Source organism: Crassostrea angulata, chromosome 2, assembly GCF_025612915.1.
Source record: "Crassostrea angulata isolate pt1a10 chromosome 2, ASM2561291v2, whole genome shotgun sequence".
Taxonomy (NCBI): Eukaryota; Metazoa; Mollusca; class Bivalvia; order Ostreida; family Ostreidae; genus Magallana; species Magallana angulata.
In genome coordinates, this window is record NC_069112.1 from 17,640,605 (window position 1) to 17,665,896 (window position 25,292).

The window sequence follows — 25,292 nt, forward strand, 5'->3', positions numbered from 1 at the left end:
CACGTAGTATTGTTTTTAAAACATGTAATTTATAAGAAAATAAACAAAAACCCTCGCTAAATTTATTTGCAAAAAAAAAAAACACAGTAGAATTGATAAAAAATGGTATACCAGAAGCTAATACCAGTACATGTACTTTGACGCTGTTCGGTGGGTAATATTCGTTTGTAATTTACGAATTGAAATATTGACTGTTGCACTACAAGTACGGTAATAAACTCTCTCTCTCTCTCTCAAACTCTCTCTCTTTCTCAATTTGATAAGTGTTTATACCTATGAAAATTTTTTAATATTATATTATGACTTCATATGCAAATTTTTGATCTTGTACTGCCTAAATGTTATGTCATGTATTGGGATATGTCATACTTATTACACTGCATGGTCAGTGTATTTTTTACAGAAATACTATGCATATGTTAATGTAAACACAGCTATTACTAGTACATGTATGTAAACACAGCTAATTATTTTTTTTTATTTATTTCAGCTCAAAACAGACTCTTGTTACCACATGGCTTTTACCGGTACCTGTTGATTCTTGTGGGTCAGCTCCTGAGATTAACCTGTCACCTCTATCCACATGCATATTCCTTGTGTTCTACAGACTATTTACCGGTAATTCAAATTAAATCCGATAATGCATGAACAATAATGGAACTTGAAGAAAGCATCATGCCATGTTGTGGTTTGTGTTTGATAAGAAATTATGAAAACAAAATTAAGGCTGTTTAAAGAAATTCATAATTGCTGTGAAAATTTGTTTTTCAATAAAAGTATACAATTATGATTCCTTTATTTTTTATTTCATAAAGATATTTAGATGTGTTTACATAATTGAACCCCCCCCCCCCCTATTTAATTGTCTGCATTAAGATTACATGTAGGATATGTAAATGTACATTTGACTTTGAAATAACATCTGCTATGATAATTACTTTTGAAATGAACAAGAAACAACCTATTTCTACCTTTCTAAGGTATATATGCATAAAAAAGTAGAAAAACATGTCAAATTTGAACATTTTTCATTGAAATCAACTTTGTCTCCAGCTACCTGGGTGTGTTTGAATTTAATTCTAATTTAAGGCAGATGTCTAACTTGTAGGTTGTAACTTACTGTTTTAGCATGGTTAGAAGAAGACTAGAAATCAGAATAGATTAGATATTCACTAAATATGATTGTTAGCTTACTTTTTTCATGAAAACAAGAAATCACAAGCAGGACAGCTGTCTATTTGTTAATTAAAATGGTACAAATCATACAATAAACAAATAAAGATCAAATTTTAGAATCATTGATGATTGTTTTCAAATATGTGTGAGAAATGACTCAAGGAAATTGCCACACGTTTCATAAAATTAGGTAAAACATTTCAAACCATGACTTTTTATGAAAATCAAAAGATTGGGGGGTGGGGGGTATACATGTAAGGGTATTTCTAAGTGATGTGAAGCTTTTATCATGATTATATCATGTAGGCATATGTTGTATTGAATAAGGTTTCTTTTTAAAGGTGGTTGAACAACAGTTGACCTCTAAAAGGTCAGATAAAGATGTTTTACTATGGAGAACCCTGTAAATCTGTGTTTACTAAAGGAAATTGGAAATGGTGGGTTCACTTAAATGGCCATATTTTTATTAAACCTCAATGGAATTGGCAATATGTGGTATTCTTTTTCTCAGAATTGTATAGCTTTCTTATTCTAAGACAAACTGTCTTTTCATAAAAATGTTAGTGTACTAAGTTAAAGATACAAGGAACAGTTTCGGATAAAGTACCGTCAATATTTTTGTAAAATTGAGAGTGACTGTACTTGAAGGTTTATCATTGTTGCATAGATTCATGAAATGAATTTTAATGATTATCAATAGTTAGAGGGATGTCTCTTGTTGGAATTGGTAAGCAATATTAAGGCCCCTAATTTTAAGTACATGAGAAGCAGAAATAAATTGTGAAACTTGCGGCTATGACAGATATGTTGACTTTACAGTGAAATTGAAGGTTACAAACGGGAGGTTATATAACATGAAATGTAGGTGGATGGGATATTATATGCCTATTTAGTATTTACTGGGTATGAGGACAATAGCAAGTTTATTGTCCCCCAAGACAGCAACTATTTAATGAGGCAAAGCCAAGGGAAATAGTTGCTGTGGAATGGGACAATAAACTTGCTATTGTCCGAATAGTCAGTTAATTGGTATTTCATTATACAGAAAACTTTATTTGTCAGGGATGCAGAATTTCTTGATGATAAACAAAGTAGAGTTAAATCAAACTTTGTATTTAATGCGGCGATCTTATTAGGTCAGAGGTGTTCCGAGTTTAAGGTGATATGGGACACTTCCATGTTGTGACGTATTGTTTATCGAAATAAACAATAAAATAAAGTGTAATTATATAAGTACATGTAGTTTCTTTTCAAAAATGGTCACCTAACTCCTTAGCACAGTGGGTTAGAGGGTTTACTAGGAACCTGTAAGTCATGAGTTCGAATCCCGCTGGGGTTTTTACAATTTTTACCTTTTCAAATATTTTTAAAAGCTATTTTTTGGTTAAATATTGTAAAATTTGAAAATTCTAAACCGGTGAAAAGTTTTCAATTATATAGTACTTTAATCCACATTAATATCGACAGATGTCCCATACCACCTTAAAAAGGAGGGAAATCAAATTCTGCTGATGAATGGTTTTGATGACTATTCACCATGGGCAGATAGCATGGATACTATTTTAAATTAGATAAAAAGGCATGTTTATGTGGGCGCCTTCTAGTGATCAATTTGTCCGTCTGTCCATCCGAGATGGCTTGACAGGAGCATAGCTTCTCTCCCCTTGGCCCAATCTGGCTCATACCTCATCCACAGGGTTCCTTTGGTTGAAGGATGTGCAGTGACCTTGAACCATGTTTTTAGGTATAAGGTTAAGGTCATAGCAGAATTATATATATAAAATCCTTGTCTGGGGCATATCTTTTTTCCCTTTGGTCCAATCTGGCTAATACTCACAGAGTGTCTCTATGGTTAAACGATGTGCAGTGAACTTGCATGAAATTTCTAGGTAACGGGTGAAGATCATATCGGATCATGCAAAAATCCTTTTTTGAGAGCATATATAATTTCTACTAACCCCTATTTGGCTCAGACTTCACATAAGCAGAGCTTTTGAGTAAAGGGTGAAAGGGTGTGTAGTGACCTTGAACCTATTTTCAGTGAAAAGAAACTGTGAAGGTCATACCAGAATTATATTTTTAAAAATCCTTGTCCGGAGTATATCTTCTCTCCCTTTGCTCCATTCAGCCTCATACTTCACCCACATGATGCCTTTGTTCAAAATATATGCAATGACCTCGAATGATATTTGTAGATGAAGAGTCAAGGTCATATCAGATCACACAAAAATCCATATTTTAAGAGCATAGATATACTCTCCTTTTAGCCCCTATTTGGCTAATATTTTACTTTTACAGAGTTTATTGGTTAATGGCGTGCAGTGACCTTGAACCAAGTCTGTCAATGTGAAGGTCATAGCAGATCTTTTTAAAATTAGTTTTAAATAGTAGATTATTTTCCAAATATGCTTAATCTTGGTCAGATTGAACAAAAATGCATGTATGTTAGGGGGAATGATATTGAATTAAAAGTTCTATGCCAGCTGGAAAAATTTCAAGTTATAGGTCAAGGTCAAAGCAGAATTCTCTGAAATAACATACGCGGGGCCCTTTGAAATGTTCACTATTTCAATGTTGTCTGGTTCATAGTAATTTTACATAGAAAATATTCACAGAAATACAGTAAAGTAAACTTTACATCGATAAGTTTCTGACAATTAATGACGCAACGAGCACACAGTACGAAAGGTCAACCTTTTGAAAAGCAGTGAAGAGGAAAAGTTGCTCAGAATTATGTTTTAAACAAAATTGATTTTTTACATAAATTTTAATTTTGCATTCTGGGTTAAGAAAAAAGATGTTAGTTCAAGGTAAAGTAAACTTGTACCTAAAATGAAGTCAAATTTGTTATGTCGTACTTAAACACATTGGTTTTTTTTTTGTTAAGTCGTTCTTGAAATGGTTAAGGGTTTTTGGTTAAGTCGTACTTAAAAACATTCGGATCATGTTAAGTTGTACCAAGAATCATTCGATTTTTTTTATCATTTTGTACTTAGGTTTCTTTGTTTCTAGATTAAGAACTCTGCTTCTTAGACGTACTTCTAGCATTGCTTTTGACATTAGCGGAAAACCCACTCGTTGCTTTGCAACGAGCTTTGCTCTAGTTTATTATTATTATTCTTCTTGTTTTTCCTTCTGACTTCTTTTTTGCTTTATATCTCAAAAACTATTCAACCAATTTGCAAGAAATTTTCAGGGATTATTTTAATTTCTTGTCCCTTGAAGCCCTCAAACCAGCACTTTTCTCGTAAACGGTTAATTATAAAGACTTGAAATTTTCTGTGATTGTAAATCTGCGGATTGACTTATGGCAAATGTACAGAAAAAAATATTTTTTCACTTCCGGTCGAAACCGGAAGTGAAACAAATTTTTCGAAAAAATGAATTTTCTGATCAAATCAAAAACGAAAATGTGTTTTGTAGAGCTTATTAAGCTGAATCTAACACTGAAAGCCGTTTCAAAATCGGACGATGCATAACAGAGATATCGGGGTTAAAAAATTGATTTTTCCGGAAATTTTGATTCCGCTTCCTTGGTTTAAAAAATAGCGTAATATTCAAAGTAAAATTAACTCGTACCAAAAATAATTGTTAAGTCGTACTTGAACACATTCGGATTTTTTTGTTAAGTCGTTCTTGAAATCGGAAATGTTTTTGTTAAGTCGTACTTAAAATCATTCGTATTTTGTTAAGTCGTACCAGGAATAATTCGATTTTTTCATCTTTTTATTTTCGTTACTCTTGTTGTTGGTTTAAGAGCTCTGCTTATGACAAGAACTTCCAGCTTTACTTCTGACATAAACGGAAGACCCACTCGTTGCTTTGCAACGAGCTTTGCTCTAGTTATTATTCTTTTTCTTTTCTTCTGACTCCTTTTTTGCCTCATAACTCAAAAGGTTTTTAACCGATTTTGATGAAATTTTCAGAGATTTTTGCAAGTTGGCGTCCCTAAAAAATGTAAAAGTTTTAAAGAGAACGTCACCTTCGTTTTGACGTGACGTCATTTTTAAAAATTTCAAAAAGTCATTTTGTCCCGGACTTTTCTCAAAAACGCTTTAAGATAGAGGCTTGAAATTTTCAATGGTTATGATTTGATCGATTTATCTCTGTAATAAGGCTCGAAATGAAAATCTGTCACTTCCGGTCGAAACCGGAAGTGAAACAAATTTTTCAAAAAAATGAATTTTCTGATCAAAATAAAAATGAATATGTGTTTTGTAGAGCTTATTAAGCTGAATCTAACACTGAAAGCCGTTTTAAAATCGGACGATGCATTACAGAGATATCGGGGTTTAAAAATTGATTTTTCCGGAAATTTTGATTCCGCGTCCTTGGTTTAAAAAATAGCATAATGTTTATCGTAAAGTTAACTCGTACCAAAAATAATTGTTAAGTCGTACTTAAACACATTCGGATTTTTTTTGTTAAGTCGTTCTTAAAATCAAAAAGGTTTTTGTTAATTCGTACTTAAAATCATTCGGATTTTGTAAAGTCGTACCAGGAATAATTCGATTTTTTCCATCTTTTTCTTTTTATTGCTCTTGTTATTGTTTTAAGAGCTCTGCTTCTTACAGGAACTTCCAGCTTTACTTCTGACATTAACGGAAGACCCACTCGTTGCTTTGCAACGAGCTTTGCTCTAGTTCTACGGTTTCTTTTTCTTTATTCTTATTAGGGTCTTCCGTTTCCAACGGAAGACCCTCTTGTTATTCTTCGGTTTCTTTTTATTAGGGTCTTCCGTTTTCCAACGGAAGACCCTTTTGTTTTTCTTCGGTTTCTTTTTATTATTATTATACTTTTTCTTTTTTTTTCTGACTCCTTTTTTGCTTCATAACTCAAAAAGTTTTCAACTGATTTCAATGAAACTTCCAGAGATTTTAGCAAGTTATCGTCCCTCAAAGATGTTTAAGTTTTAAAGACAACATCACTTCCGTTTTGACGTGATGTCATTTTTAAAATTTTAAAAAAGTCATTTTGTCCGGGACTTTTCTCAAAAGCGCTTTAAGATAGAGGCTTGAAATTTTCAATGGTTATGATTTGGTCAATTTACCTCTGTAATGAAGCTATATAATAAAAATCTGTCACTTCTGGTCGAAACTGGAAGCGAATCAATTTTTTCGAAAAAATGAATTTTTTGATCCAACAAAAAACGTATATGTATTTTGTAGAGCTTTTTAAGCTGAATCTAATGCTGAAAACCGTTTAAAATTCGGAGGATGCATTACAGAGATATCGGGGTTTAAAAACTGATTTTCCCGGAAATTTTGATGCCACGTTCTTGGTTTCAAAAATAGTGCAAAATTCACACTGAAAGTAACTTCTACTGTAACAATTCGTACTGATCATAAAACTTTATAAAAAACATAAAATTATATGCATATTGTATAGTTTGCAAAGCTAAATACAAAACTTCAATTCGTTTTAAAATCGGATACTGCATTGCAGAGATATCGGGGTTTAAATATTGATTTTTCCGGAAATGTTGATTCCTCGTTATTGGTTTAAAAAATAGTGCAAAATTCACACTTAAAGTAACTCCTGCTGAAAAGATTTCGTACAGGTCATAAAACCGAACTCTTTTTTTATATAGTTAATCAGAGTGTTTATTGAAACAATTTCGTTAATTCGGTCGATAATTACGTTGTTAGTTTTTATTAGTCTTATTAGTTATAATCGAAATAATTATCGTACGATTCACCATGTCAACTCGCCATGTTTTGACTGCGAACAACAGCTGATAGCGGTGTGTCAGAAGAATGGCCTGCAAGACGGCGATAGTGGAAATTTCAGCTCAACTAACGTATGACAGATTATAAAGGTATGTTTCAATAAGGATATGTCGTATTGACTTTTTCTTTTCAAAGTGTTTGTGCACTTTTCAATCTAATCCGACATTCCTCTGACTCTAACCTCCGCTTTTGACGTGCGTAACGATATAAAAGCGGGCATTTTAGTCGGAGAAATCTCGGGATATTATCTGTCCAATGTATTTTCACGTGTATGTTTTGCACACTACTCTTTTGAATTTCTATTTATATGTATGTCTTATTTTGTATTGAACAACACACCACACACTGTAAAACAGTGCAATTAAAAGGGGTGGGGGTCCAAAGGCACAAAAGAGTAGAATGTTGTAATTAGAGTGCATGTTTGCATGATGATAACTTTACCCTAAATATTTGAAAATAGCAGATCTTTACCATATCACCTCCCTAATTAATGAATTAAAGAACTCAGACAGGCTTGTGCTTAATTAAATAAATATATTTGACATGGTAAATATTCAGTCTAAATAAAATTAGAACTTTTGTCTGGCTCGCCGTTATATATAATTATCGCCTGTGAAAGAGCATGTAAAACAGAGTGCAAGATGAAAAGAACTTTAAGTTCAGATTTTAGGTTAATGTTCCCTGATATCTATAAAACATTCTACTCAAGATTTGATTATTTCACAGAACATTGTAAATTCTTTGAGATTAGTTTATCCTTAATATATATTGAATTTTATTGATTCATTTTAGGTAAACTTTACATGCAGAACACATCTACATTGTAAACAATTTTTACAGTAAGACAAATGTATGTAATAATTTTTACTACATGTGCCTCAGATCTCTCTCTCTCTCTCTCTCTCTCTCTCTCTCTCTCTCTCTCATGCTTTTAATCTTGGCAAAGCCTCACAGAGCAACATCATTTTGTGCATATCTCTATCTAGGAAAAGAAATCAACAATGCTTTAAATTTCAAAATGAGCATGTATTATCGTGCAATCCCTCATTTTTTCATAGTGCAACTAAATCCAAAGCTTTGTAAAATTGTTTATGGAATGTACATTTGACCTTGAAATAACATCTGCTATAATAATTACTTTCGAAATGATCAAGAAACAACAAATGTTTACCCTTTTATTGTATATATGAACATTTATCATGGAATTCTCATCCGTCCCCAGGTACCCGGTTGTGTTTGAATTTCATTTTAATTAAGAGCAGACATCACACTGGTAGGTCTTACTATTTTAGCAAAGTTAAAAGGAGACTAGAAACAAGAATAAATAAGATATTCACTAAATATGATTATAAGCTTACTGTTTCATGAAAACAAGAAATCACATGTATGGCGGCATGTCTTTTTGTGAAAAAAATGTTACATTTCATCCATTTACCAAGAAAAGATCAATTTTCAATATCAGTGATGGTTGTTTTTAAATATGTGTGAGAAATGACTTAAGGGAATTGCCACAAGTTTCATAATATTAGGTTAAAGTGCTCAAACTAATGCTTCTTAGGAAAATCAAAAAATAGGGGGAGGGTATACTTGTAAGGGTATTTCTAAGTGATGTGATGCTTTTGTCATGATAATATCATGTATATGTATGTAGTTTTGAATAAGGTTTCTTATTTAGGGAGGTTGAACAACAGTTGACCTCTATAAGATTAGGTAAAGATGCAATATTTATGGAGAGCCCTATGAATCTGTGTTAAATAGAGGAAAGTGGAAATGCTGGGTTCACTTAAATGGCCATATTTTTCTTAATCCTTAATGGAATTGGCAAAATGAGGTATACTTTTTCTCAGAATAGCATAAGCTTTGTAAGTTTAAGACAAGATGACTTTTCAGAGAATGTTAGTGTAAGTTAAAGGTAGCAAGGGACAGTTTCCGATAAAGTACCCGTCAATATTTTTGTAAAATTGAGAGTTGCTGTACTTAAAGGCTTATGAGTGTTGCTAAAATTCATGAAATGATTTTTAATGATTATCATTACTTAGAGGGATGTCTCTTGTTGAAATTGATATTCAATATATAGGCCCCATATGTTAGGTACATGAGATTCAGAAGTAAAATGTGAAACCTGCGGCTATGACTGTTACAGATGGGAGGGTAAATAACACGAAAAGTAGGTGGATGGGGCATTATAAACTATACACTGGTAAGTTTCTGACATGTGATGGTGCAACATGCACATGGTACGGAAGGTCAACCCTTTGCAGGGAATTGGCTGCGGGAGGTCTAAAAAGCTGAAAAATCATGAAAAATTAGCAATATATGGAAGGGTCAAAATCTCATAAAAACCAGTATGTAGAAAATTTTACAGATTTTGACTAGTAATTTTCTTCAGAAATTAGTGATTGGCCTTATAAAGAGTGAATTAAAGGTATTTGTGCTGAATGGGAACTGAGGAAATTCCAGTTACAGGGTTCCGAAGACACACGTCCCCAGGCTACTTATGAAATGTATAAAAAAAACTGTCCTGTGCCATCTAATGTCACGTATCGGGATATGTCATACTAATTACACTGCATGGTCAGTGTATTTTTTTCAGAAATACTATGCATATGTTAATGTAAACTTTATACCGGTACATGTATTAACACAGCTTATTGATTTTTTTAATTTCAGCTATTGGTGGCCACATGGTTTTTACCTGTTGATTCTTTTCAGCTCTTGAGGTTAACCTGTCACCTCTACCCACATGCATATTCCTTAATGTGTTCTACAGACTATTTACCAGTAAAAATTAAATCGGATAATTCATGAACAGTTACTGCAATGGAACTTTAGGAAAGCATCATGCCTTGTTGTGGTTTGTGTTTGATAAGAAATTATAACCAACAAAATTATGGCTGTTTAAAGTAATTTACAATTGTTGGCTGTGAAAATTTGTTTTTCAATAAAAGTATGCAATTATGTTTCCTTTATGTTGTTTTTAGCTCACCTGAGCCAAAGGCTCAAGTGAGCTTTTCTGATCATAATTTGTCGTTGTTGTAAACTTTTCATATTTTCATCTTCTTCTCAAGAACCACTGGGCAGATTTCAACCAAATTTGGCACTAAGCACCACCACTAGGTGAAGGGGATTCAAGTTTGTTCAAATGAAGGGCCATGCCCTCTTTAAAGGGGAGACAATTGAGAATTATTGAAAATTTGTTTGTATTTTTCAAAAATCCTCTTCTCAAAAACTATTCGGCCTGAAAAGCTTAAACTTGTGTGGAGGCATCCTCAGGTAGTGTAGATTCAAGTTTGTTCAAATCATGGTCCCCGGGGGTAGGGAGGGGCCACAAGAGGGGGATCAAGTTTTACATAGGAATATATAGAGAAAATCTTTGAAAATCTTCTTCTCAGAAACTATTAGGCCAGAAATTAAAGTGCAAATTAAAGCACAAATTAAAGTGGAAGCATCCTCAGGTAGTGTAGATTCAAGTTTGTTCAAATTATAGTCCCAGGTAGTATGGTGGGGTCACAATAGGGGAATGTATTTTTACATAGAAATATATAGAGAAAATCTTTAAAAATCTTTTTCTCAGAAACTAATCAGCCAGGAAAGCTGAAACTTATGTGGAAGCATCCTCAGGTAGTGTAGATACAAAGTTGTGAAAATCATGACCCCGGGGATATGTTTGGGCCACAATGGGTGGGGGGGGGTCAAAGTTCAACATAGGAATATATAGAGTAAATATTTAAAAATCTTCCTTTCAGAAACTAATCAGCCTGATGATTCTTTATAATTGTTAAGACTTTGGCCCCAGGACAGTTCTTTGGTCTCACAAGAAGGTTCAGAGTTTGATGTAGGTTTATATCTCATATATAAACTATTGTTAAGGAGCTTTTTGAGAACTGCAATACTCAATATGCGATATGACTATAAAATCAATATAAAATCATCCTTTTAGAAAAGGAACTAATGATTATAAACATAAGAATATTTAGGGGGGGGGGAGTGGATTTTGTTTATACAGGATCTACATGTATTATTGTACATTGTCCAGGTAGTTTGCATTGTGACTCCATTAAGCTGATTTTATCATACCTATTGTTCCTCAGGTGAGCGATATGGCCCATTTGCGTCTTGTTTTAGTTTTTCATTGTTTTTCAATATTAAAAATTAAACATATGTAACCTACGGTAATTTTCATGATGAGTACAAAACTAAAATCCGTTTTTAAATCGGACGATGCATAACAGATATCGGGGTTTAAAAATTGATTTTTCAGCAATTTTGATTCTGCTTTTTTGGTTTCAAAAATAGCGTGAAGTACAAACTCGTACCAAAAATAATTCGAATTTTGTTAAGTACTTTGACACCTTCGGAATTATTTTTTTGTTAAGTCGTTCTTAGAATCGTTAAGGTTTTTGTTAATTCGTAAATAGTATCATTCGTATTTATTTTTATCGTTTACTTTAAGTTGCTCGTTATTGATTTAAACACTCTGCTTCTTGCAGGAACATCAAGCTTTACTCTTGACATTAACGGAAGACCCACTCGTTGCTTTGCAACGAGCTTTGCTCTAGTTATTATTTTTTTAGGGTCTTCCGTTTCCAACGGAAGACCCTCTTGTTATTCTTCGGTTTCTTTTTATTATTAGGGTCTTCCGTTTTCAACGGAAGACCCTCTTGTTATTCTATTGTTTTTTTAGGGTCTTCCGTTTTCAACGGAAGACCCTCTTGTTATTCTTCGGTTTCTTTTTATTATTATTATTATTATTCTTTTTCTTTTCTTCTGACTCCTTTTTTGCTTCATAACTCAAAAAGTGTTTAACCGATTTTGATGAAATTTTCAGAGATTTTTGCAAGTTGGCGTCCCTCAAAAATATTAAAGTTTTACAGAGAACGTCACTCCCGTTTTGACGTGACGTCATTTTTAAAAATTTCAAAAAGTCATTTTGTCCCGGACTTTTCTCAAAAACGCTTTAAGATAGAGGCTTGAAATTTTGAATGGTAATGATTTGATCGATTTACCTCTGTAATAAGGCTGGAAATGAAAATCTATCACTTCCGGTCGAAACCGGAAGTAAAACAAAATTTTCGAAAAAATGAATTTTCTGATTTAATCAAAAATGTATATGCGTTTTGTAGAGCTTATTAAGCTGAATCTAACACTGAAAGCCGTTTTAAAATCGGACGATGCATTGCAGAGATATCGGGGTTTAAAAATTGATTTTTCCGGAAATTTTTATTCTGCGTCCTTGGTTTAAAAAATAGCGTAATGTTCAAAGTAATATTAACTCGTACCAAAAATAATGGTTAAGTCGTACTTGGACACATTCGGATTTTTTTGTTAAGTCGTTCTTGAAATCAGAAAGGTTTTTGTTAAGTCGTACTTAAAATCATTCGGATTTTGTTAAGTCGTACCAGGAATAATTCGATTTTTCATCTTTTTATTTTAGTTACTCTTGTTATTGGTTTAAGAGCTCTGCTTCTTACAGGAACTTCCAGCTTTACTTCCGACATTAACGGAAGACCCACTCGTTGCTTTGCAACGAGCTTTGCTCTAGTTTTATTATTATTATTCTTCTTGTTTTTCCTTCTGACTTCTTTTTTGCTTTATATCTCAAAAACTATTCAACCAATTTGCAAGAAATTTTCAGGGATTATTTTAATTTCTTGTCGCTTGAAGCCTTCAAACTTTTAGTCATTAAGTCACTTCCGGTTTCTAGAAACGTCATTTTAAAAATTTTCAAAAAGTGATTTTGTCCAGCACTTTTCTCGTAAACGGTTGTTTATAAAGACTTGAAATTTTCTGTGATTGTAAATCTGCGGATTGACTTATGGCAAATGTACAGAAAAAATTATTTTGTCACTTCCGGTCGAAACCGGAAGTGAAACAAATTTTTCGAAAAAATGAATTTTCTGATCAAATCAAAAACGAATATGTGTTTTGTAGAGCTTATTAAGCTGAATCTAACACTGAAAGCCGTTTCAAAATCGGACGATGCATAACAGAGATATCGGGGTTTAAAAATTGATTTTTCCGGAAATTTTGATTCCGCTTCCTTGGTTTAAAAAATAGCGTAATGTTCAAAGTAAAATTAACTCGTACCAAAAATAATTGTTAAGTCGTACTTGAACACATTCGGATTTTTTTTGTTAAGTCGTTCTTGAAATCGGAAATGTTTTTGTTAAGTCGTACTTAAAATCATTCGTATTTTGTTAAGTCGTACCAGGAATAATTTGATTTTTTCACCTTTTTATTTTCGTTACTCTTGTTGTTGGTTTTAGAGCTCTGCTTCTGACAGGAACTTCCAGCTTTACTTCTGACATTAACGGAAGACCCACTCGTTGCTTTGCAACGAGCTTTGCTCTAGTTATTATACTTTTTCTTTTTTTTTCTGACTCCTTCTCGGCTTTATAACTCAAAAAGTTTCCAACCGATTTTAATAAAACTTTCAGAGATAATGTGAAACTATTATCCCTCAAAGATGTTAAAGTTTTCTTGACAACGTCAATTCCGTTGTGACGTTACGTCATTTTTAAAATTTTCAAAAAGTCATTTTGTCCGCGGCGTTTCTCAAAAACGCTTTAAGATAGAGGCTTGAAATTTTCAATGGTTATGATTTGGTCGATTTACCTCTGTAATAAGGCTGGAAATGAAAATCTGTCACTTCCGGTCGAAACCGGAAGTGAAACAAATTTTTCGAAAAAATGAATTTTCTGATCAAATCAAAAGTGAATATGCGTTTTGTAGAGCTTATTAAGCTGAATCTAAAACTGAAAACCGTTTTAAAATCGGACGATGCATTACAGAGATATCGGGGTTTGAAAATCGATTTTTCCGGAAATTTTGATTCCGCGTCCTTGGTTTAAAAAATAGCGTAATGTTCAAAGTAAAATTAACTCGTACCAAAAATAATTGTTAAGTCGTACTTGAACACATTCGGAAATTTTTTGCTAAGTCGTTCTTAAAATCGGAAAGGTGTTTGTTAAGTCGTCCTTAAAATCATTCGTATTTTGTTAAGTCGTACCAGGAATAATTCGATTTTTTCATCTTTTTATTTGCGTAGTCTTGTTGTTCGTTTAAGAGCTCTGCTTCTAACAGGAACTTCCAGCTTTACTTCCGACATTAACGGAAGACCCACTCGTTGCTTTGCAACGAGCTTTGCTCTAGTTTCTTTTTCTTTTTTTCTGACTCCTTTTCGGCTTAATAACTCAAAAAGTTTTCAACTTATTTGAAAGAAACTTTCAGGGATTATGTGCAATTATAATGCCTCAAAGATGTTAAAGTTTCCGTAACAACGTCACTTCCGTTTTGACGTTACGTCATTTTTAAACTTAAAAAAAAGTCAATTTGTCCGCGTCATTTCTCAAAAACGCTTTAAGATAGAGTCTTGAAATTTTCTGTGGTTATGAATTTGGCAATTTACATATGCAATAAGGCTGGAAATAAAAATCCGTCACTTCCGGTCGAAACCGGAAGTGAAACAAATTTTTCGAAAAAATGAATTTTCTGATCAAATCAAAAATGAATATGTGTTTTATAGAACTTATCAAGCTGAATCTAACACTTAAATCCGTTTTAAAGCAATATGAGCTGTATTTTTGCCACCAATAAAAAATGTTCTTATATGATCACAATCGCCTTTTTCTTGAAGGGAAAAGGGAAATTTTAATGTATAAATATTTTTTTGTGACCGTCGGAATTGTAAGTATGTCCCGAAAAAACATTTTCGGAATTTTTGTCGTCCTGTACAAAAATTGTATATAGCTCCGCCCCATTTATCATGACCTGGCGCATGACCTCAGAAAATCTGAAGTTCTCCGCGCACAATGGAGGGCGGTGAGAAAAAAAGTAGAGGTAGGAGGGCGATTTTAAGCGAATCGGAAAAGAAAAGACGAAGGAAAGATGTTTTATCCAACATAAATAAAACAAGAATATATATCGGCTGTGAAATCGATCGTTGGAATAAACTTCGGGAGACGCTAGAGGGAAAAACACACATGGAAACAGCACGATTTCTTCTGGACCAGTGAGTTTATTTTAAAAAAAGTATTTACAGGTGTCATAACAGTATTTCACTGAAGGTTCACGTCAAAACATGGCTGAGCCAAAATAATTCCCGAATTTTCCTTTGAATTCGGGGCGGTTCCGCTCGAGACAGGAGCTGATTTTTTGTATGAGATGAAAAACAATGTGTAAGAGGTCTAACTATCCCAGTTTTGTAATAATGCGAGGTCATTTGAATTTTTGATGCGCGTTGTTTCTGGAGGGGGGTGAAAAGTCCCGGGCTTGATTTTCAAGCACATGTTGACTTCGATGTAAACAAAGTCGCACGCCTTGCTGGATGCACGTGTGTATTTTGCTAGAAACTTGTAAATGAAGCGTTGTTTAAAAAGATGTCAAGAGGATTTTTTCCAGAAGTTCGTTTTGAATTTTTAATCTGTATGTAAAGTTGTGCAATTTTGGTAAGAATATATAGTAGAATTTAATACTGTAGTGCAACCTGCAAAGTATGTACAAAGAAATCAATGCAATCATACAATCTTTTTTATTTCAGTATTTTATATAAAACTTTATTTTCAAGGATTACGTAAAATCTGTAGGCATAACCAATGATAAAATTTAAAGTTGCTTTTTAATGGGGCCCCATAAGGGGTAACGTGTTATTGCTTCGACTCCGGCTGTAAAACATTTTCAAGACACGGCAAAATCAAAGTAAATCGTTTTAACCATTTAAAATAAACTCTTTTAAATGTGTACAGAAAAATATTTTTTTGCTTAGTTATGAATCTACGAAGCCTGTCCGTCCAATTGATCCAAGTGTATCGCCATGTTTTAACACCGTTGGCGGTAATGTTACACCTTTCCGACCTGGACCAATCCAACCATCAAAATTCGACCCTAAACTAACATCAACTCCTGGAACTGATCCCTTGCACACCCTAACAGATGCAGTGAACAAGTAAGTGCACATTACTGTGAAAATCTCTCTCTCTCTCTCTCTCTCTCTCTCTCTCTCTCTCTCTCTCTCTCTCTCTCATAAAATGAATAAAATTTACCACTTGTAATATATCTCAAAAATATTTTGCATGTCAGAAGAGGCACATATCTCTGAATGCAATATGAATTTATATTTTCTTTGCCCAATGTTGGAAACATATTTTGAGCAAGCACATATTGTACATGTAGCCAATTATATATATATAACTTTATACTGATGTAAAGCATGCATATATACACACACACAACTAAAATACAGTGATGAACAACAATGATGTGCGTATTCTAGATGCATGCTTAATTGTTGATGTTATGAATAGTTTTATATAAATAATCAATGATAAATCTTTTCTTCCAAGTGAGTCTTTTGGCTGCATGTCAGGAGTTGAAGAGATGGGAGCATCAGACTCAGAACTTGAACATAGTTTAGACATCAATTCGAAGGAGTGTACATCAAAGAAAATCAGTCTTGGAAGTAGTTTTGTGGACCCCTTTTCGTAAGTTAGAATTACTGTTTATTAAAGCTATAATTCAAATACATTATACATGTACATGTAATAGTTAGGGTAATTTTTGTACAAAATCTGCAAGGATTAAAAAAGCAGAATAAGATTTATTTTATTACCAGATTTATCTCAAATGCTTATGTGGAGTTATGTAATCTGTTTTCATGAAAAAAGTTATTTATTTTTGTATTGTTACATAATTTTTAGTCATGTATATTTGTATATTAAACTGATTACGGGTAAACTCATTAATAGAATCACCATTGACATGTCTGAACCTGATGTTCAAGAAGAAGATTCATCAGACGAAGACTATGAACCAAGCATCACAATCAATTTAAAGTAAATCTATAGCACAAAAGCAGTGTGTCATCTTGTCAGTGATTAAGGGTTCTGAAAGTATATCAATGTACAACTACAAAACCAAAAGGAGTTTTACTTACATGCCTAACTGCAATTTATGCTTTGATTTACAAGCAGTGGTGTTATAATATAAGTCAAACATACATCAGTATTAGTTTTATAACTCAGTTTAATTGGTTAATGTTAGTTAAATTTTAAAGTTCTAATTTTCTCTTGATATACATGTAGATGTATCATTGGTGAAGTGTTTAATGTTTTTTAGGGATGAGCTCGAGGATGTCAGTTCAGACAAGGATGAATCCTCAGACAGTGAGGAGGAGTCTGATGAAGAATTCAATCCAGAGTTGTTTAATGTAGGACAAGGCATAAACCATATAACTTCAGCAAATGATGTCAATGATGCCATACAGAATGTTTTTATGGTTTTTGAAGACCAGCTATTATCCCTGGCAAACACTGTGGTGCCCATGACTTGTACCTCAGAGGGTTGTTTATCCAGAGTTGAGCTGTCTACAGAGTGTGTGGGTTCAGCTGTTTACATTCATTGGGTAAGAACAGATGTCTAATGAACAGCTGCATGATCAAGAGAAATGAAATAATTTATTTTAAAAATACACATTAATTTTTTTTTATGCTGTTTGTACTGAGTGTGATCCTATTTTTTCAGACCACCACACTGTGGTTGTCTGAATCCATATCACTCCTCTTAAAAACTGATGACATAGTACACAGTTAAACATCTTTACTTTAGCCCATGGTTTTGTTCAAAAGATAAAGTATAGATTTGTTATTTTTACCTTTTATATGAAGGATATTTAATAATCAAGTTTATCATCTTCACAGTAACTTTATCAAAAATAAGGGTTGGATCTCATATTGGAGTTGCCACTACAACTCTAAATTTAGAAATTTTCAAACTTGGTTGGTTGTAAAAAAAAAAAAATCTGGGACATCAGTTTTGCAAAGATTTCAAATACCACATGTTGTGTCTGGCATTTCATTTCTGCTGGTAATAATCTGAAATCATTGTAATCACATAGTACATACCTGTAATTAAAGGTACATCAGTTAACATGATCTAATTAGGTTAGTGCATCAAATATTATAATACTGGTACATTTGTAATGGAATGATCCTGTATGTTGGTGTGCCTGTTTGTGTGTCGGTCACTTTCTTGGCAGGTCATTAGCTTTGAAAGAAAAGAAAAGATTAAACAAGCTTGAACTTGAAAAAAAGGTTTTACATGGAAATAATTACTTACTAGTTTTTTTTTTAATTTCAGAAATGTATGAATGGTCACAAAATTCATTCATGGTGCTCACAGCCTCTACTGAACAAACGTCTCCATGCAGGAGATCTCCTCTCAGCAGCCAGCATATTACTGTCAGGCAATAATTATCAGAAAATTGCACATTTTGCGAAATTTTTGCGACTGCCATTTCTATGTGCCACTACATTTAGCAAGATACAAAAGACCTATTTAATCCCAGCTGTGGATGAGTATTGGTGTAATCATCAGGAGAATATACTTGCAAACTTTCGAGGAAGGGATATTGCCATTCTTGGTAATTGTGCAAACCATTCAATATGCACCCATACATATATATATGTAATGCAAATCTTTATTATACACCCGCTCCAAAAAAGTGGGTAAAGTGTTTTACCCAAGTGCATGTGTGTTGTGCTGTCCATCAGTAACAAAAATTTTTGTTGCATTTTTCTCGGTAACAATTCATTGCAGATGCTTGAAATTTTAACCCGCTCTTTGTTTAGGCATGCCATTACGTTGGGATCTTTTTTTTGTTCCAAGTGGACATCAATTTCGTGTTAAATGTCGACTTAGCTTATTTTGTTTTTTTTTACTTCAGAGCGGGGGTATTACACGGTACTAGTGAGCCTTGGCTCACAGATACCTTGTTTTCATCTATTTTCACCAACTACATGTACGCTAATTAAAAGTTAAGTTCATGTATAACATCATGGTTGTGTTTTATTTTTTGAATAGGAGACGGACGGATGGATAGTCCTGGCCATAATGCCCAATATTGCACATACACGTTCATGGAAAACAGCACAAAGCAGATTCTTTGTGTGATTACAATGGACAAAAGGATGACTGATCGCAAAAGTACTAATCTGGAAAAGGCATGTTTTGTTAAAGGACTACAGTTTCTTCTTCAAAATGACATACAGGTGATAGAGGTTATCACTGATGAGCATTTGCAGATATCTGCCCTTATGAGTAAGTAGATATTTAAAAAGTATCTACATGTATATTAGCGTCCAAAATTTATACTTCAATTAAAAACAACATGTACATGTATTTTATCTAATTTTACATTGCAGAGAAAGAATATCCTCAAATAAAGCATTCATATGATGTATGGCACGGTACGAAGAATTTGACAAAGAAGTTGGTGGCTGTGAGTGTAGTTAAATCTTAATTTGACCTTGTTAAAAAAATCATTTGACCTTTGACCTTGAGGATGAAAACATGTAAAATTATATTTATGGTTAAGCTGTATGTTCTAAATTTTATTTTACATTATTTATGACCAGTGTGCATTTTCCAATCAATTGCCAGATACAATTGCATACACACGTTTTAAGCATTTCACAAAATATGTAAAAGTATGTAAAACTAAATGTAATATTTTACAGACAGGACAGGAAAGAGGGAACAGACTCCTACTGCCTTGGATTAAAGACATTGTCAACCATTTTTGGTACTCTTCAAAGAAAGCTGAAACATACGAGGAATTTATTGTAGGTTTTTTTTTAAAGAAACAAAAGTAACCCAAACAAAGTTTTTGAGAGAACATTGATGACTGATTTCTTTGTTTACTAGTATTTCTATATATCTTTATCCTAGGGAATTTGGTTTGGCATTCTTCATCACATTGTTGACGAACATCAGTGGGTGTTACCCTATTCAACTAGTGGTGTAAATGGCTGTGAGCATGATGATTTGGAGGAACACAAGTATAGAGAGTCTAAGGAATACATTCAGAAGGGTAGTCTTACCCACGAAACATTGAGGAGCATTATCATGGACAAGAGATTACTCAACAAGATTCCTTATTTTTTAAATTTTCGGTATGCTGTTTCATACTGTATTTCTGCACAATTCAAATAACCAGTACCGTGATTAAATTTTACATGTACATGCATATTGATGATAATTTTACATGTACTCTATAGAAGCACAGCGGAACTGGAAACATTTCAAAGTTTAATCCTTATGTACACCTCTAAGAGAGAGTCACACAAACCGCCAGCATATAGGGTTAGGAACAGACTGGCAGCTTTGGATTACAACATTCACATTGACAGACCAGTCTTGCTGAACAAAAATGGAGAAATTAGGTAATATATTTGAACAAAGGGGATTGCCTGTTTTAGTTTTCTTGAAGTTTACAAGTACATGATACTTTTAGGTCACAATGGTTACATATATGTTTTACATGCATGAATTATGACCCATTTTCAATGTTTATTTACTTTAATTAGAAGGCAGAGGATTTATAGCAAAAGGACTTCAGTGTGGTACTATTACCCTGTGAAAGAAGGAAAGGGATACCCCCATATACCCCAGCTTATGGTGGAAATTGTGAGGAAAAGATTGTTGGATCATATTGGGATGAACAGGGTTGTACCCCTCGAGCCTGATGATCCCCGATGGCTGTCAAGTACATTAGCACCTATTCCACCACCACCAACTGAAAAAATTGCCACAGAGCTGAAGTCAAGATTTCAGTAACAGATCTGTGCATTAAAATTGGAAACACTGATGATCGATTTGCAGAATAAATTAACTTCTGTGTAGTTTAAAATTCAGTGAAGTACATTCCTTTTTCAAATTGAAATGCAGCTGGATTTTTTTTTCATTTGTGACACAATACAATATGTAAGTGCAATATCATATTTCCTGTATTTAATTTGCTAAATATAAATGTGTGTCTGTGTGTATACCTAAGTTTTTTAAATATATGATAATAGTTGGATATAGATAATGCATTGCTTGTAGTCTTTTATGATTTTGGAGTAATGGAACATTCATTCATCAAATCTTCTAATGACAAACTGATATACTGGTATGCAAAGTTTGTGTGGTGTACATGTATTTGTGTATTCTTATAATAATGAATTGCAAAATTTTGTTAGTATTCATCTTCTTTAATTCAGGTACAAATAATGATTATTTTGTTCATTTTAAGCCAAACGTCCATCTTTAAAGCCTGTGTATTGTCCAAAGCTGTCCGGGAATTTGTCTCTTATTTGCCACACACAGCAGCTGGGCACAACACGCCTATTACCTGCACCTAACCTACCATAGTGCCACAAGATAAACTGGCGGTAGGCTGTGTGGCGATACCCCCTGTTGACATCCTGGTCCCTTGGTACTGCCAGAACATCTTCCCTGTATCTCTGGGCAATTGATAGAACTGCCTCATCTAGGACCAACATGCTAAAGTCCTAAAATCATTGTTACATTATTTACAATATTTGAACAATCAACAAATCTTTTCATGCACGAAGAAGGTGTAGATGTAATCTCATGAATATTTAGCCATTGCATATAGTATTATGGAGACATTTAATCTATTCTTACTGGCAATAATGAAAAACAGTTCTCCGGGATTTGTTGACAGCATACCCTCTCTATGTCAGAGGGCATCTGTCTACAATTTCCACACGTGCACCAGATGGTGCTTCACCTGGTGGAGGATGGTACCCTCCATGCGCTGACATTTGCTCCGACGATTCTTCTAAAATATCAAATATCAACGAGGGATCCCTATCACAGAGCTTCGCAATGAGTTGACGACAACTCTCACCTGTTAACTTGCTAACTGTTTCCTAAATTCAAATAAAACTAACTAATTAATGATAGTCAATAGCATAACTTCTTAATAAGGCCTAAAAAAAGTATTGAGTGTTTAGGGTAACCCGACCTAATCTAAAAAAATGCCCCGATCCTAATATATTTAGATGTTTCTTTTTATTTGATTGTGATTTTCATATCATTTCCATTAAAACCCATTTTATGCTCACAGAGACGAAGTCAGGAGCTTATGCTATACCCTCGGTTCGGTGTCCCGACCCTGTTTTTGTTGCAGGTCCTGAATCAATAAGTTACTTCTTGTCCTGTCTTCATCAAACTTGCATGGATGATGCATCTCCACCTACTTGTGGACTTGAAAGACTTGGATGCTGAATTTGGGCCATGAATTGCAGATGCTAAAGGAGGTTAAGGTTTTTGAGCAGGTTAAAGTTTTTGGTGCAGTTGCCCTTTGATTGCAATTTTTAAGTAACTAGTGGTCTTAACTTCACCAAACTTATATGGATGATGCGTCTTATGATACTGATGCACTAGACAGGCTTGAATGCTGAATCTGAGCCATAGGTATTTGGCACAGGTCACATGTTTTATAGATAATAGCTTGCATAGTTGATTTAATTATGATATAGATGAATTGCAGAGGAAGCTTTAGATGCAGAGCTTCATCTCCATTATCAAGGATGCTAAAAAAAAATCTACCTCACTCAAACCTGCTTGATAGATATGTTTGTTGTTAAATGATACAACACGATTCTTGTGATATAGTACTATATGATACTGTACACTATTATTTTATATGATACCATATCATATCATATATTATATCGTAAAAAGTTATGTGATACAATATAATATTGTATCAATTATTTGTACATTATGATGTGATAATGAATCAGAATATTGTTATGTATAGTATGGTATATTATGATACAATATTGTGTAATATAATATTGTACATACTATTTTATCACATACTTTTGGTTTATATATTATTGCAATATATAATATCATATGATACAAAATTGTATAATATATAATATCTTATCATATGATACGATATTGTATAATATATTGGTTTATATAATATAATATCAGATGTTTGTGTATTGTGATGTATTATGTGATATGATATTGTATCATATTGTATCTTAGATTACTGTATGAAATGAACATATGATTATCATACAATTTTTTTTCCACATACGATATAGTAATATGATATTGTGTCAAAACAGTAGCCATGTATATCCAAGATCATCAACTATGATTTTCATATAATATGATAAAGTTCGTCTCGTACAGGTGATGCCTTGTCTCGGTGAGCTTTGTAATCTGTGATTACCTATGTTTAATATTCAAAATAGGATTTTATATCTGTATCCCAACCTACCTAACCTAAATTTTTCATCAGTGTTACCCTAATTACACAAATTTTTTTTTGGCCTAACTGATTAAAGTGACAAAGCATAAGAGTTATAACTACTTGTTAATACACACCAAAATATTTTTTTCTCAGTTTATGTTCAAGAAAACTGACAAGGGAACCAAATTTGGATTTGTGAATGTGTAAAATGAAGAAACACTGTTCAAACTGGGTGTATGTAAAAATCAAAATACTTTGACTTGGAGACAGTTAATTTTAAGACAGTTATTTTATGTCACACCTGTAGTTTCTGCTTTCGGGCATTTATAACATCCTGGATGTCTCGAACTCTCTTGCTCCTCATGCGTTTACCTCCTCTGCCCCGGCCTCGTTTTCTTGACCCAGCAGCTTTTAGTTTTTTCTATTGGTAAGCCAATTTCAGAATTTTGTAAAGGATTTATTTGCATTACACCAAACTAACAATATTACTGCTACTGCTGTATACGTTAAACACATAATAATGATAAAAATTGCGTGCACATACGCTGGCAAAACTGTAGTGTACAAATTACATGTAAAGTGTAGGCCCATAGTGAAATACAAGCTATATATATATATGCATGTAGCCTAGTTATTAATTTGTCTTTATATCAATATTTATGTCGTTTTTTAAGCTGTACATGTTAAATATAAAAATTCTTTAACAATGTGAAGTCCGATCCAAGTAATAACGTAAAATATTCAGTACTGTACAGAAGGCTTAATATAGATATGTCTATCACAGATCTAGAAGACCCGTAAAAATACATTAATTAAATCTGATTTTTTGAAGACAGGCAGTGGAAAAAATATTTTAGAAAATTTCATCGATATAGAGATTCTAATTAATCCATTTTTTTTAGATTTCTTTACGAGTCAATAAAAATTAACTGAGTTTGCATTTTACGCATTAACCCTTGGGGGGCCTCTTTTCGTTACACAGTGAGTCAAAGCTTAAAGTTTTCGTTATCAATCGTCAACCAAGGAATTATCGATCTATATATTCACAAATATTAGCTTGAAACATCGTAGCTAATAACAAAAATTAACTTTCAGTAAGATTTGAGTTAAAATGCATTCAAAGTTAGGTTGCAATCGAAAGTATTGTGTATACCTCAGCATCCATATTTGATTATTGACCTCAGTTGACCCGAATGATTGACGTCCAAAAAATGGCGAATCTGTTGCACGTCGTGATTAAAAAACACGCTGTTGCAAGTTTAACTCGGGTAGGGGATTGTTCTTAAGCCGTTTTATGTAGAGTATAGAGTTAAACAATTATAAAATGGAACATATATAGATTTATTTTTTTGTACCAAGATGCAGCTCATATTGCTTTAAAATCGGACGATGCATTAAAGAGATATTGGGGTTTAAAAATTGATTTTTCCGGAAATTTTGTTTCCGCGTCCTTGGTTTAAAAAATAGCGTAATGTTCAAAGTAAAGTTAACTCGTACCAAAAATAATTGTAAAGGCGTACTTGAACACATTCAGATTTTTTTTGTTAAGTCGTTCTTGAAATAAGGAAGGATTTTGTCAAGTCGTACTTAAAATAATTCGGATTTTGTTAAGTCGTACCAGGAATAATTCGATTTTTTTCATCTTTTTATTTTAGTTACTCTTGTTATTGGTTCAAGAGCTTTGCTTCTTACAGAAACTTCCAGCTTTACTTCCGACATTAACGGAAGACCCACTCGTTGCTTTGCAACGAGCTTTGCTCTAGTTATTCTTTTTTTTTCTTTTTCTGACTTTTTTGGAGCGTTATTTCTCAAAAACTACCCAACCGATTTGCAGGGAATTTTCAGGAGTGATAGAACATCATCGTCGCTACATATTATAAAATTTTTGCATGATGACGTCACTTCCGGTTTCAGATATAGACGATTTTGTAAATTTTTAAGGGTCATTTTGTCCAGGCATCTCCTCCGAAACTGATCAAGGTAGAAGCTTAAAATTTTCAGGGGTTGTAGATGAATGTCTGTAGATGTACCCCCTTGCTTCCAATTATGAAAATTGCTCAAGGCCTCGAAGCTCGCCTGAACCTGAAAATTAGCACCAAATTTTTCCACAAAATATTTGCACATTTTCTGTAATACCTTTCGATGTGCACATAATTTGTTAAAACATGTAATGCAAAAGTTGTTTCAATTTTTACGAGCTTTCCTTTGATATCAAGAAAAAGGGGCTGACCCCTCAAATTAGGGGCCAAGGAGGCTCTAAAATCTTCTTATAATAACTCTTTACTCAACAATATTTTGTTATAAATTATTTAAGCAAAAATGTTCATTGT

At 33.3% G+C, this 25,292-nt stretch overlaps 2 protein-coding genes and 1 pseudogene across 3 annotated transcripts in view; 1 reads left to right on the forward strand and 2 right to left on the reverse strand.

Annotated features, from left to right (window-relative positions):
• Positions 1-25,292, reverse strand: part of LOC128172196 (4-galactosyl-N-acetylglucosaminide 3-alpha-L-fucosyltransferase 9-like) — a 78,277-nt gene that overhangs the window by 22,929 nt on the left and 30,056 nt on the right. The gene's annotated exons all lie outside the window — the stretch shown is intronic.
• Positions 14,313-20,524, forward strand: LOC128172195 (uncharacterized). The gene is made up of 12 exons (XM_052837976.1): positions 14,313-14,916; positions 15,670-15,849; positions 16,247-16,384; positions 16,649-16,735; positions 17,019-17,304; positions 18,039-18,321; positions 18,762-18,998; positions 19,103-19,179; positions 19,418-19,522; positions 19,629-19,852; positions 19,958-20,122; positions 20,267-20,524. Exons 1-12 carry the CDS (start codon positions 14,717-14,719, stop codon positions 20,514-20,516), a joined length of 2,232 nt encoding a protein of 743 aa, XP_052693936.1. The 5' UTR covers positions 14,313-14,716; the 3' UTR covers positions 20,517-20,524.
• Positions 20,949-23,447, reverse strand: LOC128172205 (P2X purinoceptor 7-like; annotated as a pseudogene).

Bases quoted from the DNA above. Each gene is read 5' to 3' on its own strand.
- LOC128172195 (XM_052837976.1), top strand. From the start codon at position 14,717: ATGGAGGGCGGTGAGAAAAAAAGTAGAGGTAGGAGGGCGATTTTAAGC. The intron at 17,305-18,038 runs GTAAGAACAGAT...TTTTAATTTCAG, and splicing joins CAGCTGTTTACATTCATTGG to AAATGTATGAATGGTCACAA. The intron at 19,853-19,957 runs GTATGCTGTTTC...TGTACTCTATAG, and splicing joins CCTTATTTTTTAAATTTTCG to AAGCACAGCGGAACTGGAAA.